At 44.5% G+C, this 18,860-nt stretch overlaps 1 protein-coding gene across 1 annotated transcript in view; it reads left to right on the top strand.

The window, feature by feature from the left end:
- Nucleotides 1-1,479: 1,479 nt before the first annotated feature.
- The window catches only part of LOC132887878 (enkurin-like), a 34,559-nt gene continuing 17,178 nt past the window's right edge, over nucleotides 1,480-18,860 (top strand). The window contains exon 1 of the mRNA XM_060923630.1: nucleotides 1,480-1,630. Within this exon, the coding sequence (XP_060779613.1) occupies nucleotides 1,569-1,630 (62 nt within the window). The 5' untranslated portion in view covers nucleotides 1,480-1,568. The remainder of the gene's footprint in view (nucleotides 1,631-18,860) is intronic.

Genomic DNA, 18,860 nt, shown 5'->3' with positions numbered 1-18,860 from the left:
AATTTGGTCATTGTGATATGTTTATTTGTGCAATATCTCAAAAAAAACCCCCAAAAAACCCCAGGCCATTCTGTGGCTGGGAAGTTATTTAATTTGAGGGGATTCCCGAGCAAATAATGTGCATGAAATCGCTCACTTTGTACAGTCAAGCAGACAGAGGAAGTCCATGTGCGCATGTGCAGGTTTACCTTCGTCTTCTTCTTTTGGGTTTTCCAGCAGCTGGCATCCACAGTGTTGCATTACTGCCATCTACAGGTTTACCTTTGACTGTGCACTGACAGTTACATCATTCTGTCGTAAAACAAACAGCTGATCACACTGCGGTGCTCGCTGACCGCCGATATTTATTAGTTTAGTCCTGCGTTTCCTTTCCTTCGCAAAATAACGTCTTTTCTTCTCGCTTTCCATTACTGTAGTCAGTATTTCACGTTTCATTCACACACTCACGTCCCTCATTTTTCTCTCCTGTTTCAAATTTGTATCCCACAATGCCTTGCATGAACGGGGAAAGCCCACCACATGATGCATGACGCAGTATCTTGTATTGGGTCATGGTGAAGCAGGAAAAAACAGTGGAGAATTTAGGGCCATGTGGCCTAAAATTCATTAATTGTTCCATGGGGGGACTAATTAAATTGGAAGTCTGTGATTTGAATTCAGTAGCTTTTGGTCCACTAAACACAAATAATTAGGTGTCAAGGAAAATTCTTTTTATGACCTACATTTGAAAAATCTGAAAGGCAGTATAGCTTTAAATAAATGTCTAAAGCTATTCTGTACCTCGACATGACAGCAAGATGGCACTTTCTACAAAAGAACAACACTAAAGTCAATTTGTGCAGCCATTGATAGGTTAAGAAGTCCACCTAAGCGGAAATGATTTTGTCAGATGTTTTGCATAAAGCTTTTTGTGGCAGCGGGGGCGTGGTCAAGCGTCGGTCTGTGAATGGAGGGCGGAGTCAGGGAAGGTAAGTGGCGGAATCACTGCACCTGATGGGAATTAACCTGTGTTTTATGGGGTGCCAAGTGTCACCGGGCCCATTTTGTGGACGAAATGAATTTCGTCATCACAAAATGCATTTCGTCCATCACAGAATGCATTTCGTCAGACGGAATGCATTTCGTCCACGAAATGCAGTATGGTAGATCACGAAATGAACTTCGTCAATCACAGAATGCCTTTCGTACATCACGAAATGCATTCTGTCCACACAAGACCTTTGATTGTGCCATTTTTCCAAATTATCTTTTATGACCTGTTTGCACATTTTGCGTGACCAGTAGGCTACACAAGGTGGCAGTGTTGTACGAGGTTTATACATGTCTATGGGCCTACCCCATCCCCGTTTATGTGGCTCGGGCACACGCGTTGCACTCTGGGATATGGCCGCCATGTGACCAGTGCACCGAAAGTAAACAAACCATTCATTGAGCATAGTAAAAGACACAGGAGCAGAGGACAAGAATCAGAGTTCGAGAGAGAAAGAAATAAAGACAAGTTATGTTAAAATCAAGGAAAGGATGTGGGATTTACTGGGACACGCTGAAGAAGGAGGCCAGGGACCGATATGGATTTGTTCAGGAGATGCAGGTCATTAAACCCACAAACAACACCATCATCAGGTCAAAGGTAAGCCAGACTGTGGTCTACTGTCTCAAAACATGTGCTTTCAAGTGCTTTAAAAGTGTGCTTAAGCTATACAAATTTCGTGATGGACGAGATGCATTTTGTGGGACGAAATGCATTTCGTGATGGACGAAATTAATTTCGTGATCTACCATACTGCATTCTGTGGACGAAATGCATTTTGTGATTGACGAAATGCATTCTGTGATGGACAAAATGCATTTCGTCCATGAAATGGGCCCGGTGACACTTGGCACCCCATAGTGTTTGTGTGTCTTCCCCAGTGACCGTGCCCTATAAGAGGAGAGGGAGCGCGGAGGAAGGGGGCTACTCCTGACCTGGATACCTGTGTGTGTGCGTGCGTGTATAGTTAAAAGCTGAAAAGCTAATATAAACGAGTTCTGAGAACTCAGTTCTGGCCTGTCGTGCTTCTGTGCTCCACCCACCTAGAACACTTGCTACAGTGGTGCCGAAACCCAGGACGGAGCACAGAAGCACGACAGGCCAGAACTGAGTTCTCAAAACCCGTTTATTTTAGCTGTTCAGCTTTTAACTATGCACGCACGCACACACACAGGTATCCAGGTCGGGAGTAGCCCCCTTCCTCCGCGCTCCCTCTCCTCTTATAGGGCACGGTCACTGGGGAAGACACACAAACACAGGTTAATTCCCATCAGGTGCAGTGATTCCACCACTTACCTTCCCTGACTCCGCCCTCCATTCACAGACCGACGCTTGACCACGTCCCCGCTGCCACACTTTTATTTGTCGAATTTGCAAAAAAAGAAAAAGAAAAATGCTCCGTTTCTCAAAATCCAGTGAATGTGGATAGAATAAAACAGTTATTCCACTCAATCTTGTTGTACATGGCTGATAGCCAACTCAGTGCTATGCACCTCGTCGGCCATCAGCTCATATATGACTCGATTTCAAGGAATAACTGCCAATTAGCCAAACCAAGTATTTGCCATGATTCAGCATAACTACACTGTATAGATGAATTGCATTCTGGAACATCTGCAGTGTCCACTATTACTAATTTATATGATACCATACAGAATAATACATTAAAGTGCATATCCTGGACCAATTTCGTTTTTTTTTTTAAATATGAAAGTATGTCCCTTTACACACTCATCCAGAAAGGTAATTTTGCACAAGGCCATTTGTCTACAGCAGAAAAAAGTAAAATAACAAAAACGCGTCCGGAAAAATCCCAAGCGAGTCTGGAGCCAGATTCGTGACATCACCTGCGGAAGCACCAGCAGACTGCGCGAGCTTGCATGGTTTCAGTGCACAGTCTGTGTAGACCAAGTTTAGCAGCTAGCGATTTTGCATTGAAATATGGAATTGTGGGCGGCACCGTGGTGTAGTGGTTAGCGCTGTCACCTCACAGCAAGAAGGTCTGGGTTCGAGCCCCGTGGCCAGTGAGGGCCTTTCTGTGCGGAGTTTGCATGTTCTCCCCGTGTCCGCGTGGGTTTCCTCCGGGTGTTCCGGTTTCCCCCACAGTCCAAAGACATGCAGGTTAGGTTAACTGGTGACTCTAAATTGAGCGTAGGTGTGAATGTGAGTGTGAATGGTTGTCTGTGTCTATGTGTCAGCCCTGTGATGACCTGGTGACTTGTCCAGGGTGTACCCCGCCTTTCGCCTGTAGTCAGCTGGGATAGGCTCCAGCTTGCCTGCGACCCTGTAGAACAGGATAAAGCGGCTACAGATAATGAGATGAGATATTTCTTCATTTAGAAGAGTACTGGCTATTGTAGGAAAAAGATTTCATAAGCTACACACATGGAATCAGCTAAGCAGGGTTGTATATACATTTAATGTGTTTGACAGGTCCCAAGATCTCAAGCCCTGACACGCATATCCCTTGATACATGTGAAGTATGTGTATTGTCACCCAGCGCTTCCGTGTTGTTTACTTTTGTGTGTGTCAATAAATAACATTATCTGTGTACCACATAAACACAGGAACACCTAATTTAGAGTATAGTCTCTCTTATTTCTTACCCTGGCAACAGTCAACTTGTGAATTGCCGATTTTCTTGGTCTTTTTCTTGGCTCTGCTTGGTCCTCGGCTTCGAGGGCCTCAGTGGATGTGGCACTTTGCTTTTTGTCAGGGGAGACGAACACGGCTGGCTCCTTTGGTGATGCTGACACAGATGGAGACAGTGTTGCTTTGGGCATTCTAACAGATGGAACTACGCCTTTTTTCAGATCAAGTTGCCTCGCGAAGCCCATTTCCCACTGCAAATAGTTCTCAAAGTCGGCGGGCCTTGTAAAGTGAGCCCTGCATAGAATGCTGTAGTCTGTAGCATATAGCCAGTTTTTCTGGGTGCCTCGCACAAAGCGCTACCATTTCTCTCTCATTGTCCGGCCTTTTGGGAAACGATGAGTACTAATCCCATCAAGATTGGTGTTGTTACACCCTCCTACGATACATCTGTTAACCATTTTAATAATTACATGATACCGTTGAAGAAATTTGCAGAAAACCACCAGGTGGTTTTCTCATAAACAAACCAATGTTGATGTAGGATTCAGAAGGAGGCGTCCCGCACGCGACGTCACGAAAATCAATGTCTCATCTCATTATCTCTAGCCGCTTTATTCTATTCTACAGGGTCACAGGCAAGCTGGAGCCTATCCCAGCTGACTATGGGCGAAAGGCAGGGTACACCCTGGACAAGTCGCCAGGTCATCACAGGGCTGACACATAGACACAGACAACCATTCACACTCACACCTACGGTCAATTTAGAGCCACCAGTTAACCTAACCTGCATGTCTTTGGGCGAAACCGGAGCACCCGGAGGAAACCCACGCGGACACGGGGAGAATATGCAAACTCCACGCAGAAAGGCCCTCGCTGGCCACGGGGCTCGAACCCGGACCTTCTTGCTGTGAGGCAACAGCGCTAACCACTACACCACCGTGCCACCCCTGAAAATCAATGTTTCCTGGAAAATCCAAATGGCAAGTTTTTTCAGAGGCGGACAAATTCGCCTCAAATGGCTGGATTTCAACTGAATTTTTCTGGTATTGCGCAAGGTAAAAAATTTGCACAAAATGCAAAATGTGACAGATATTTGACCAAACTTTAATATAAAATAGGAGAATTACATTGATCTTGCGCCTGAATTTACCCGTGATATGCACTTTAAGCTCAGTACTCCACTCATGTCTATCAGTGTTGTGCTCTGTTTGCATTTTAGAATTATTTAAAGTTTAAATAACTTCATATGGATCAATCATTTCAATACTATTTCATAATTACTGTGTAAAATCGATTACATTTCTATTATCAGAAGGTTTGCATGCATCTAATTGTATACACACACAAGAATCAACAAATATACATTTATTTTCTGATTTATTTGAACCACATTGTCTTCAGGATAAAAATTTATTAAAAATTAGACGAGTCTGCTGTCTGGTGGTGAAGTATGTCATCACAAGTCCTCGAAAATTTTGCCAGTGTTGGCGCGCCCCCTGTAGTTGGATCCATGTATAGCAACTCTAAATGAGACCCATTCTGACTTTATTGTAGAAGTGTACTGTGAGTAACAAGGATTTTATACAGCACTTGCATTTAATTACACAGAGTATGATGGTTTCCTGGAGAGAATAGTTCAATTCAGAGGTATTACATCTCTATGAATAAATGTGTGTTCTTATTATAGAATATAAACATATCAAATGCTTGAACATACATATTTGTGGAGCACATGTGTGAACCCCAAGCGTTTCGAGAAGTAACCTGTTCAGTGACCTCTGACTTGGAGAAGGTTCATTGCTGCTCCATAAATATGCCTTCCTCTGAAATGGTGCGTTCATGGTGAAAAAGATCCTGCAGGTTACTTGCAGTTAGGCTCTTTTTTAAAAGAAAAAAAAAATGCAACATTAATTTTGTTATACACCCAAGACACGACTATAGAAGCGGTTCAGTATGAGGTCGCGTAGTCTATCATTGTCGTAAAGCTGTATTTTTATTGAAAATTAGAGTTATGAAACTGAGGATTATTAACTTTAGACTGGAAGCAATAAGAAAAACACAATCATATTGACAAAGTATTTTTTGGTCTCTGTCTTATATTAGTGTGAGGAGTTAAAAGACCAATACTCCTTATACACTATCCTTCATGTACATGTTTATGTCTCTACACTGGTGTTGTCCTACATACTGCCTCATTGTCTTGGGCTTGTTGGCATAGTTTTATTAGAATGTGAAAGCCCATGTGTGTAAGAGAGGACCTCACTTTTCATGGTTCAAAGAAAGCTTCACACTGTAATGGAAATGTTTCTCAGTGGCATTCCTCGACTTCACAGACAAGGCTACAGACCATTAAAGCTAGACCGCCTTTCAGATTTTTCAAGTGTAGGTCATAAAAAGAATTTTCCTTGACACCTAATTATTTTTGTTTAGTGGACCAAAACCTACTGAATTCAAATCACAGACTTCCAATTTTATGAGGTTTCTTTTATTTTTTAATAGAACAATTAATGAATTTAGGGCCACATGGCCTTAAATTCTCTGCTATTTTTTCCTGCTTCACCATGACCCAATTCAAGATACTACGTCATGCATCATGTGGTGGGCTTTCCCGTACATGCAAGGCATTGCGGGATACAAGTTTGAAGCAGGAGAGAAAAATGGAGGACGTGAGTGTGCGAATGAAACGTGAAAGACTGACTAAAGTAACAGAAAGCAAGAAGAAAAGACGTTATGTTGCGAAAGAAAGGAAAGGCAGGACCAAAGTAATAAATATTGGTGGTCAGCGAGCACCTCGGTGTGATCAGCTGTTCATTTAGTGACAGCCAGTCTTCCGGCTTGAGCGAACACTGGCGCGAATTACTGCCGCTGCTCTAATTTTTATCTGCAATCTTTACTTTTGTGATGGTCATTCCTATCCTATCACTGCTACTCTGCGTATTTCCCATTATGGCATCATTTCATATCGGATTTTCCCATGTTTGTGGCTTTATTAGCCTACCTGTGACGCCCTGGCTCTCACTCCTCGACTGGCTGCTTCTGTCTTCTGGATCCGACTACCGAGCCAGAGTGTAGATCGACAGGTTGGCTGTGTGGTCTATGTTCTTCTGGATTGCCCTGCTCCTTCTGATGAAGTCACCAGCCCTGCTCCAATACTCGGCTGCTGAGCTTCTGAAACTTTGCCTTAACTTGGCTGTTCCACCACTGGTACTGCAGCTCTGCCCTGACATCGCTCGTTTTCCTCGTCAGAAATACATTCACCGTGGGTCCCAACGGAGCTTCAATATTGATGACTCCTCTTCCATCAACTCCATCTGGACTTCATCTTGCCATCAACCGAGAAATTCCACCAGGAGAGTGGACCATGGTGTACTAGCCAGCCTAGCCAGGTCGGCTAATACTTCCTTCACGAGCGACCACAGTGATCTCCACTGCGGACTATTTAACATACGCTCACTTTCGGGCAAAGGACATCTCCTCAAGGACCTCATCAATGACTGCAAGTATGACTTTTTGTGTCTGACTGAAATATGGCAACAATTTGGTGACTTTTCCCAGCTGAATGAAGCAACTCCCCCCTGGGTTTGTTTACATCTGTCAGCCCTGTGCCACCGGCCATGGGGGAGGTCCTGTGATGATCTATCATGAGAATTGGAAAGTCTCACCTGTCTCTGTGACAGCTTGCCCGTCATTTGAGTCTCTTGCCATAAAACTGAATGGTCCATCTCCGACCATAGTTGCCACTGTTTACCGTCCACCTAAGCCCAACTCTGACTTTATCGGTGAATTCTCTGCTTTCCTCGCTCACATTTCCTCCCTCTCCCCTACTATAATTCTGCTTGGTGACTTTAATGTACATATTGATAATACTCATAACTACCTCACCAAAGACTTCATATCCTGCTTAGACAGCTTCGGGCTGCAGCAGTTTATTGATTTTCCCATGTACTCGAAAGGTCATATTTTGAACCTTATCTGTTGCTCTGGTGTTACTCCCTCTAATTATTCTGCAGCCGATCTCCCCATCTATGACCACATGCTTATTTCATTTAATGTTAATGTCACTTTATTCAAAACTAAACTGCCTCATACCATCTCATTCCGTAATATTAAGGACATTAACTTAACTGCACTGGACACTGGTATCGCAAATCTCCCTAGCATCAACCTCACACCCCCTCCTGATGAACTGCTCTCCCACTACAGTAGTGGCCTCCACAATCTTCTGGAAACCCTGACTCCTTTAAAAACACGGACTGTCTCCTTCATCCAATCCGCACCTTGGTTTACACCCAAACCCCGCCAACTTAAGGCCAAAAGTCGTCAACTGGAATGCCTCTACAGAAAAACTGGTCTCACTGTTCATAAGGACATGTTCATGAATCACTTTCTCTTCTATAAGGATTCTCTCTCCATTGCAAAATCCAATTACTATGCAGACTAAATCAGACTAGGTAATGGTACACAAGCATTATTTTCTCTGGTTAACAAAACACTACGCCCACCTGACTGTCTCCCTCCCCAATTCTACTCAGCTGATTTTTGCAACTCAATTGTGGCATTTTTCAACGCAAAGATTGACAGTATTCATCAGCAACTAGCCCCTCACATCTCGGCCACCTCACCCTTCCCAGCTTTTCAAATCCCTTTCTCCCACCCATTCTCTAGCTTCAAACTTCCCTCTGCTGCTGATATATCTGACCTCATCCACAAATGCAAGCCATCTACCTGCCAGCTTGATCCTCTCCCTACTTCTCTGGTAAAAGCCTCTATCCATTCTCTGACCCCTCTAATAACTGCTATTATCCATTCTTCTCTCACTTCTGGTACTGTCCCCTCATCTTTCAAATCAGCCATAGTAACCCCAATTCTCAAGAAACCTGGTGCTGACCCCAATAATTTCAACAACCTTCGTCCCATCTCCAATCTTCCTTTCCTTTCCAAAATCCTGGAAAAAATTGTTGCATCTCAGGTTCACGATCACCTCTCTTAATAATCTCTATGAACAGTTCCAGTCTGACTTTCGCCCACTTCGTAGCACAGAAACAGCTCTTGTCAAAATCACTAACGACCTCCTCATGACTGCTGACACTGGACTCCTTACCATCCTCATCCTCCTCGACTTGAGTGCGGCCTTTGACACAATCTCCCACGCCATCCTCATTGACAGATTAGCCACTATTGGACTATCTGACACGCCCCTGGACTGGTTTAAATCATATCTCTCTGGCCGCACTCAGTTGGTCCAACTGAAAACATTCACATTCCAACCATTCCTCCACTCTTCTGGTGTACCCCAAGGTTCTGTGCTTTGACTTCTTTTATTCATTATCTATCTCCTCCCTCTTGGCAGTATTTTCCGTAAATTTAACATCCAGTTCCATTGCTACGCGGATGACACCTAGCTCTACCTGTCCACCAAACCCACCTCCCTCTCCGATTGCCTACGGGAACTCAGATCCTGGTTCTCCCATAACTTCCTTAAACTTAACAGTGATAAAACTGAGGTCCTTCTCATTGGTACTAAATCCACCCTTTCAAAAATAAACAGTTTCTCCATTTCCTTTGACAACTCCTTAGTTTCCCCCTCCCCCCAGGTTAAGAGTCTGGGTGTCATCCTTGACGGCACTCTATCATTCCAGTCCCACATAAATAATGTCACTCGGTCAGCTTACTTCCATCTACGTAATATCTCATGCCTGTGTCCATCCCTCACACCCAACAGTACCGCTATCCTGGTTCACACCCTGGTTACATCCTGTCTTGACTATTGTAACTTCCTTCTTTTTGGTTTACCTGACAAGTCCATCCATAAACTGCAACTGGTTCAAAACTCTGCTGCCAGAATTATTTCCAGAACCCCCTCCTTCAGTCATATCACACCTGTCCTGCAGCAACTCCACTGGCTTCCTATCAAATTTCTCATCATCTATAAAATCCTACTTTTTACCTTTAAGGCCATCAACACCCTCGCCCCAGTACCTTACTGAACTCCTCCACACTAACATACCCAGCTGTACTCTCAGGTCCTCCTCCTCCATCCAACTCACCCTCCCACCTGCTTGTTTGTCCACCATGGGGTCGAGAGCCTTCAGCTGCTCAGCCCCCCCACCTCTGGAACTCCCTGCCACAGGACATATAAACACTCTGATTCCATCATCTCCTTCAAATCTCACCTCAAAACCCATCTTTTCCGACAAGCATATTCCCTTTAATCTGGGACTGGAATGACCCCACCGTTGCACTTTATTTCTGTTTTATTATGTTTTTGCACTATTTTGATTATGTTTTTCATTTTATTGATTGCTTTTATTATTGTCTTTGTACGGTGACCTTGAGTGTCCTGAAAGGTGCCTATAAATAAAATGTATTATTATTATTATTATTATTATTATTAGAATGATGTAACTGTCAGTGCACGGTCAAAGGTAAACATGGGCATGCGCACACGGACTTCCTCTGTCTGCTTGACTGCGTGAAGTGAGCAATTTCACGCACTTTATTTGCTAGTGAATCCCCTCCCATTAAATAACTTCCCAGCCACAGAATGGCCTGATATTTTGTGAGATATTACAGAAATAAACATGTAATCACAATGAGCAAATTTCAGAGGGAACTAAATTTCACCGATTTTATGAAATCGAAAGGCCGTCTAGCTTTAATGCAGAGACTCCAGAATGAAAATCGTGGTACACCAATCAGAGATAAAATTATAAAGCCATTCCTTTATCTTAGCCTTTATACGTGCTTGATTATAGACCAAAGGAATTCAATAATAGTAATAATAATAAGTGTTGGCAGGCAAAACAAACCTCGCCCAGTAGCACTTATGATGAATATGAAGGAAGATATCATGAAAAAAACATGTACCCGATGGGTACATATGGCTGCTGCTTATAAATAAAATTGTTTTCTGATCCCATGTCCATACAGTAAATATAGCATATATATTTACTCTATGAGGCAGTAGCCACAAAAATAAAGTGTAACCCAAAAATGAACAATTTAAAAATCATAGAAGTAAAATATACCAAGTGTCTGTACTTTATATTATTCTACTCTTACCTCTTACAGTTTTTGAAACTGTCAGCCTCCGAACCGAGGCTAACATACACACGCTGTCGCCATGACCCAAACTCTAATTTCCCGGAAATGGCCCGGTGCTAGAGCTCAGTGGAACGCACTTTCCCTCTGTAATAAACATAAATATGTCCGAAAGCAATTTCTTTAGTCTAGTCCATTTATTTCGAATGGTGAACCAAACTGTATACACTCACCAGCCATTTAATCGGAACACATGTATGCGCATGCTCAGTGCACAATTGTTACACTCTTTACATTCTTACAGCATGATGACATAGTGGTTAGCACCTCTATGTACCCTTTTCACGTGATGTCACGACAAACGCGGCCGCCATTTTGGACATGAACTACCAGTAGTCTACCACAGCCAACAACGAGGAATGACGGCGAAGCATCGAAAGGAATATAGCCATCAAAGAAAGTTTTTATTTTCAGCAAGACTTCCATCATGCCATTATATTGTTGTGCACCTGGATGTAGTAACCATCAACACACAAGGCAAGATTTATCATTTTATCGGATCCCGACAGATGCTGACCGACGGAGAAGATGGATGGTCTCTAAAATATTGGCAAAATGATGTTTCTTGACATAGCAACCGTGTGTAACAGGAAGCATTTGCATATCCGAAGTGTTGTGTTTACATCAAAGATAAAATAAACCGATATGACAACGACTGCTGCTGCCAGGTTGGGGACACAAACTAGTAGAAAGGAAGTGTGCCAACAGTGCCAACACACTTCCTTTGTGGTCGATTCTGCTTTAAGGTAAGATGCATTTAATTATTCGTCTGCTGTGGGTTTGGAATCGGTAGCCTGACCGATTCGTTCATGTTTGTGGTGCCATTTGTTTGTTGACGCGTGTTGAAATGGAAGATTGGTTGTTGACATGATTTCCAGTGATGCTTTGGTGCTGCTGTGGATCAGATGTGTTGAGTAGCCTGACTGTTTTTTTTTTTTCTTGCGTGTGGTATCATTGTTGACGCGAGGTTGTTTTTTGAACATGCCAATGCGGACACGATTTCCCCTGATGAGTTATGACTTCAGATGCGATGCGTGTGTGGAAGTGTGGAGTCCGCGTGATATGTGCGTAAGATAGGCTTCTCATATGTTTGGAGATCCGCGCTCTGAGACAAGCGCAAGCGCAAGCACACCCCCCCAAGGGAAAAAAAGGGACCCCCCCCCTGAAAATATCGGCATAGTTCGAACACTGGGTTGGAGAAAGTAATGGCAAATAGTGAGTGCACAAACCATAAAAGGTAAACTGTACACAGCGCCAGGGCAGTGTGATGGTATGTCTACTTTTAGATTGTGTTAGCTTATCAATGAACACACTCGTCACTCGACGAGTTTCACGTCTTTACGACGGATACTTAAATGTGTGTTAGGTATTATTGTTGCAGTCTAAGCAGTCATTGTAGCAGCTAGATGAGCGAGAACCGAAAGGGTCTGTGCCATAAACCGTTATTTCTTCATGTCCAAAATGGCGGTCGCGTTTACGAAGGTCATGTGAGTGAAAAGGGTCTATATGAGGCAGTAGCCACAACAAAAACAATTTTGACCTTTTTGGTGACCTTCACCGGATGACCCTCAAAATGTTGGAGGTTCTATTTGAGACCAATGCCCATATATCCTGAAAGTTTCATGAAGATTGGTCCAGCTGTTTCCCCATAGTATCGTTAACAAATAAACAAACAAAGAAACCCCACCGAAAACAATACCTCACCCCACTTACTCCATAGCGGGCGAGGTAATAATAATAATAATAATAATAATAATAATAATAATAATAATAAAGCTTGTGCTGAGCATTGGCAAATATCATTCAACAGATTATTGGTACATGCTTACATGGACTTTTTTTAAAAGTATTTAAAAGATTTCGACCAAATCTGTCTCTCAATGTCCAGAATGAAGGAAAGTGAAGTTTCAGGACATCCAAGAATAAGGACTGCATGTGGCACCCCATCGGCTAAAATCAAATGATTCACAAACATTTCCTCTGATTTGCAATTATAGTAACACAAAACTGGGGACTATGATATTCCATATTTAGGTTTTCATTTTGTTAACCTGTGTCTTCAGTTTTATAATTATTTATTAGTCCATATGGCAACATTTCACTACAGTGGGGTCACATACGTATGGACAGGAATTCAGAGCAATTGAGCAGTTATTTGGCATTATTACCATCTTATTAGTATTTTCTTCAGTGTTCCCATATTCCTCTGAGGGCTAATTAATGATTACGTGTGCTTATGCAATTTATCCAATCCATCCAAAGAATTAATACTGCATAAATGACTTTATTAATCATGCAGTATGTGTTCAGGAAAAAAGGGTTGTGGCAATGGGGCCGTGGCCAAGTGGCAGTTTGTGAATGGAGGGCAGGGTCGGGGGCTAAGTGGCTAAGTCATTACACCTGGTGGTCATTAATGTGTGGGGGGGTGTTTGTTTGTTTGTCACAGGGATTGAGCATAAAAGGAGGGGGAGAGCAGAGAAGAGGGGCTCCCCGACCCCAACGCATGTGTGTGACTGAATGAATGAATGAATGAATGAATGAAGCAAGCAAGCAAGCTGAAAAGCCAAAAAGCCAAAATAACCAAATAAAAAGTGTGTATGTGAACATCAACTCTCGCCTGCCATGCTTCTGTGCTCCACCCACATCAGGAACTGTTACAGTGGTGCCGAAACCCGGGAGATAAAGTGGAAGAGCACTTCGGCAATACTGCGTGGTGAGATATTGCGGAGAGGCACTGCTTCCAGATATCGCGTTGCATAGTCCACCAGAACTAAAATAAAGCAATATCCCCATGCTGACTGATCTAATGGCCCAACAAGATCCATCCCAATTCTTTCAAAAGGGGTCTCGATCAGAGGGAGAGGGCGCAAAGGCGCTTTTGGAGTGGCCGCGGGATTGACTAATTGGCATTCACGGCACGTTGCACACCACCGACGGACGTCCCTGTGAATCAATAGAACCGGACCATTATTTGGGCTAGTGTTTTATCTTGCCCCAAGTGTCCAGCCATGGGATTAAAGTGAGCCGCATGGAATACGAGTTCCTTCTGGCTCTTTGGGATCAACAATTGAGTTAGCGGTTCTCCAGTTTGAGTGTCCTGCGTCACTCGGTACAACCTATCCTTAATAACAGCGAAATGAAGGAAGGCAGGCATCGCATTTGGCTGGAAAGTTTGACCATCGATTACTCTCACTTGGTCAAACGCATGCCGCAGAGTCTCGTCTCATGACTGCTCTAACGGAAAATCTCCAAGGGAATCCCTGAGAGAGGGAGGAGGGGCGGGGTGCTCCTCACTCGTTGCAATGCTCTGACATGGTGCTGACGTAGACGGCTCTGCGACAGCTTCCCCAGTCAATGCCACACCAGGAGCTTCCTGTGAAGTATTTACTATGCAGGACCCACCTCTCATTATGTGTTCCATCAATTCTTTAAACCCTGGCCAATCAGTTCCCAAAATTAAGGAGTGGGTGAGACGAGGGTTAACCACCGCCTTAATTCTATGCATTTGGCCTGGAATAGAATATGGATGGACACTAGAGGGTAATTGTGAACATCCCCATGAACACAGCATCTTCACAGCTTGTGCTGTCCGGTCTGATTACAACCGGAATCCACCAACATGTGATATGTATCCCCTTGAACACTTACTGGTATGCGATACATTCCGGCCTGATCAGGGGTGGTCTCTGGTGTGTCGGGGATCCAGATCACAGCTCCCGCCTCCCTGGTGGAGCTCCGACTCTGGAGATGCTCCGACTCCCCGCTGCGCCAGCACCCCGGCCCAGGCTTTCCCTCTGCACCGGCATTATGGGAGTCACTCACCTGAGGAGGAGACAACACAGACACAGAAGAAGGAGATGGGAGGACACCACGGGTGCGATGAGCCAGCTGGGGTGGAGCCGGCCGCCACCTCCGTGGTAGGGGAACAGGGTGGGGAGGGGAAAGAGAAACAGAGGGGGAGAAGAGAGAGAGAGAGAGAGAGAGAGAGAGAGGAGAAGCAAGGAGAGACGCCTCGTCTGCCTGCCATTGGAGCCGCCTCCAGATGGCCCTCCGCCAGCTCGATGGCTCGTCCTAGCGATGCCAGGCGATGACACTGGACCCATTCCGCTGTTCAAAAGAAAATGGCCTTTTCCACACCATTTGGATTGCACCAATTTGTCACGCACTCTTTTGGGTTATTTGGGGTGCCTGCTACATTCCAGCGGCTCATGGACAGGGCCCTCCGCCCTCACGCTGCCTATGCGGCCGCATATCTTGATGATATAATAATCTACAGCCATGATTGGGCGCGGCACCTAGAACATCTGAGGGCCATTCTAAAGTCACTGAGGCGTGCGGGCCTCACAGCTAACCCGAAAAAATGTGCAATTGGGTGGGTGGAAGTACAGTATCTGGGGTTCCACTTGGGTCATGGGCAGGTGCGTCCCTAAATTAACAAGACTGCAGCGATTGAGGCCTGCCCGAGGCCCAAGACCAAAAAGGGGGTGAGACAGTTCCTGGGGCTGGCTGGCTATTATCTTAGGTTTATACCTAATTATTTGGACGTCACCAGCCCTTTAACCGATCTCACTAAAAGGGGGCTCCAGATCCGGTCCAGTGGACGGAGCAGTGCCAACAGGTATTCTCTAAGGTAAAAGCTTCACTGTGTGGGGGGCCACTTTTGCACTCCCCTGACTTCTCTCTCCCCTTTATTTTACAGACTGACGCATCGGACAAAGGACTGGGGGCCATTTTGTCCCAGAAGGTGGAGGGCGAGGAGCACCCCATCCTGTACATCAGCCGTAAACTCTCGATGCATGAAAGCAAGTACAGCACCATCGAGAAAGAGTGCCTTGCCATGAAGTGGGCGGTCCTCGCCCTCTGATACTACCTGGTGGGGCACCCTTTCACTCTCTGTTGGGACCACACGCCCCTCCAGTGGCTCCACTGCATGAAGAACGCCAATGCGTGGATCACCCATTGGTATCTCGCCCTCCAGCCGTTTATGTTCGAGGTGATCCACAGCCCAGGGGCGCAAATGATGGTGGCAGAGTCTGCGAGTCGGGTGGTGGGGGTATGTGGCAACGGGGGCATGGCCAAGCAGCAGTTTGTGAATGGAGGGCAGGGTTGGGGAAGGTGAGTGGCTAAGTCATTACACCTGGTGTCATTAATGCGTGTGGGTGTGTTTGTTTGTTTGTCACAGGGATTGATTGATTGATTGGGGGAGAACAGAGAAGAGGGGCTCCCCGACCCCAATGCATGTGTGTGACTGAATGAATGAAGCAAGCAAGCTGAAAAGCCAAAATAACCAAATAAAAAGTGTGTATGTGAACATCAACTCTCGCCTGCCGTGCTTCTGTGCTCCACCCACATCAGGAACTGTTACAAGGGTCAATTTTAAAATTCCAGAGTACTGAGTAGATACTGTGTGTTTACACACACATATGCATGCGCGCGCGCACACACACACACACACACACACACACACAGAAAATGCAAATAAAACTTTACTTTGAATTGTATTTCATTGCAGACAATCTGAACTTATGATATTTCAGTTTTGTCTTGTCAGCTTCATTTCATTTGTGAATATACATCCAATCCTGTGTTTTAAGACCTGCAACACTTTCCAAAAAAGTTGGAACAGGGAAATTTAGGGCTAGTACCGAGATAAAACGATTAAATAATGATGTGATTTGAAACAGCTGATGTCAACAGGTGATTGTAATCGTGATTTGGTACAAAACCAGTACCCAGGAAAGACCTAGTCTTTGAGGAACAAAGATGGGCTGAGGATCTCCAGTTTCTCAACAAATGTGAGAGAAAATTATTGAAATGTTTAAAAACATGTTTCTGAAAGAAAGATACAAAGGGATTTGGATATTTCACCCTCTATGGTTTGTAATATCATTAAATGATTCCTTGAATCTGGAGGAATTTCAGTGCAGAAAGGACAAGGGCTCAAGCCTAAGCTGAACACCTGTGACCTGTGATCCCTCAGACAGCACTGCATCAAGAACCATCATTCATCTATAGCTGATATAACCACATGGGCTTGGGATTATTTTAACAAACCTTCATCAAGCACCACAATATGAATTTGCATCCACAAATGCCGGTTAAAACATTACTATGCAAAAAGGAAGCCTTATGTTAACTGTGTCCAGAAGCACTGTTGACTTCTCTGGGCTCAGAGGCATCTGGGATGGACCATCACACAGTGGAAATGTGTATTGTGGTCAGACAAATCAGCATTCCAGGTCTTTTTTGGAAGAAATGGATGTTGTGTGCTCCGGACCAAAGACGAAAAGCACCATCACCAGCAACAAGTCCAAAAGCCAGGGTTTGTCATGGTATGGGGTTGCGTCAGTGTGTCCGTAGTATAGTATTATACACACTCTTAGTAAAGATGAGCCAAAATAATAATAATAATAATAATAATAATAATAAACAACTTTTAGCTTCACTTGACTGAATATAAGTAAAGTAGTACTCTGAACTGGTACTTTATTTATCTTCAGCAAGGGTGCCAATACTTAAGGACAACTTGGATATTATTAACGTCCTTATAATAAATCTAAATAAAATAATTTCATCAAGAAGTAGGTCTCTCTCTCTCTCTCTCTTTCTCTCTCACACACACACACACACACACACACACACACACACACACACACACACACACACACAGAGGTTTTAGGCTTTAAACGAATCCAGATTTAAGTTAATTAAGTCAGTGTTTACTAATTAATTGTTTACTTACAAACAAAATCAAGTAACAAGTATTTAACCAGTAAATAAACAACTCATTCTGCAGAAAAACACAGGTTTGTAAGTCAAAGTGCACTGAATGTATAGTAAAATAAAATAAAATCTTACATATTATCTATAAAATGTTCCTATAAAACATGTTCATGATTTAATACAGTAAATAATGTATTTTAACTTGCAGCGCCGGCACGCGCACAGACTCCACGGACTGTAAACAATGTCACGTGTTAAAGCATCAGGAAGTGGCCAAGTGATACTGGAAGCTAATGCAAACACAACTATTATTATTATCTCATTCATTCTCATCTCATTATCTCTAGCCGCTTTATCCTGTTCTACAGGGTCGCAGGCAAGCTGGAGCCTATCCCAGCTGACTGCGGGCGAAAGGCGGGGTACACCCTGGACAAGTCGCCAGGTCATCACAGGGCTGACACATAGACACAGATAACCATTCACACTCACATTCACACCTACGGTCAATTTAGAGTCACCAGTTAACCTAACCTGCATGTCTTTGGACTGTGGGGGAAACCGGAGCACCCGGAGGAAACCCACACGGACACAGGGAGAACATGCAAACTCCACACAGAAAGGCCCTCGCCGGCCACGGGGCTCGAACCCGGACCTTCTTGCTGTGAAGCGATAGCGCTAACCACTACACCACCGTGCCACCCATTATTATTATTATTATGTTGTTGTTTTGGCGGCACGGTGGTGCAGTGGTTAGCGCTGTCGCCTCACAGCAAGAAGGTCCGGGTTCGAGCCCCATGGCCGGCGAGGGCCTTTCTGTGTGGAGTTTGCATGTTCTCCCCATGTCTGCGTGGGTCTCCTCCGGGTGCTCTGGTTTCCCCCACAGTCCAAAGACATGCAGGTTAGGTTAACTGGTGGCTCTAAATTGACCGTAGGTGTGAATGTGAGTGTGAATGGTTGTCTGTGTCTATGTGTCAGCCCTGTGATGACCTGGCGACTTGTCCAGGGTGTACCCTGCTTTTCGCCCGTAGTTAGCTGGGATGGGCTCCGGCTTGTCTGTGACCCTGTAGAACAGGATAAAGCGGCTAGAGATAATGAGATGAGATGTTGCTGTTTTGTTGTGAAAATTTGTGTTTTCTTCACAAAGCTGGAGCCTATCCCAGCTGACTATGGGCAAAAGGCAGGATACACCCTGGACAAGTCACCAGGTCATTACAGGGCTGACACAGAGACAAACAACTATTCACACCTACAGTCAATTTAGAGTCATCAATTAGCCTAACCTGCATGTCTTTGGACTGTGGGGGAAACTGGAACACCTGAAGGAAACCCACGCAAACATGGGGAGAACATGCAAACGCCGTACAGAAAGGCCATCACCGGCCACCGGGCTCGAACCCAGGATCTTCTTGCTGT

The sequence above is a fragment of the Neoarius graeffei genome, chromosome 6, assembly GCF_027579695.1.
Source record: "Neoarius graeffei isolate fNeoGra1 chromosome 6, fNeoGra1.pri, whole genome shotgun sequence".
Taxonomy (NCBI): domain Eukaryota; kingdom Metazoa; phylum Chordata; class Actinopteri; order Siluriformes; family Ariidae; genus Neoarius; species Neoarius graeffei.
Note: the sequence above shows the minus strand (reverse complement) of the source record. Positions and strands in the feature narration are given on the sequence as shown.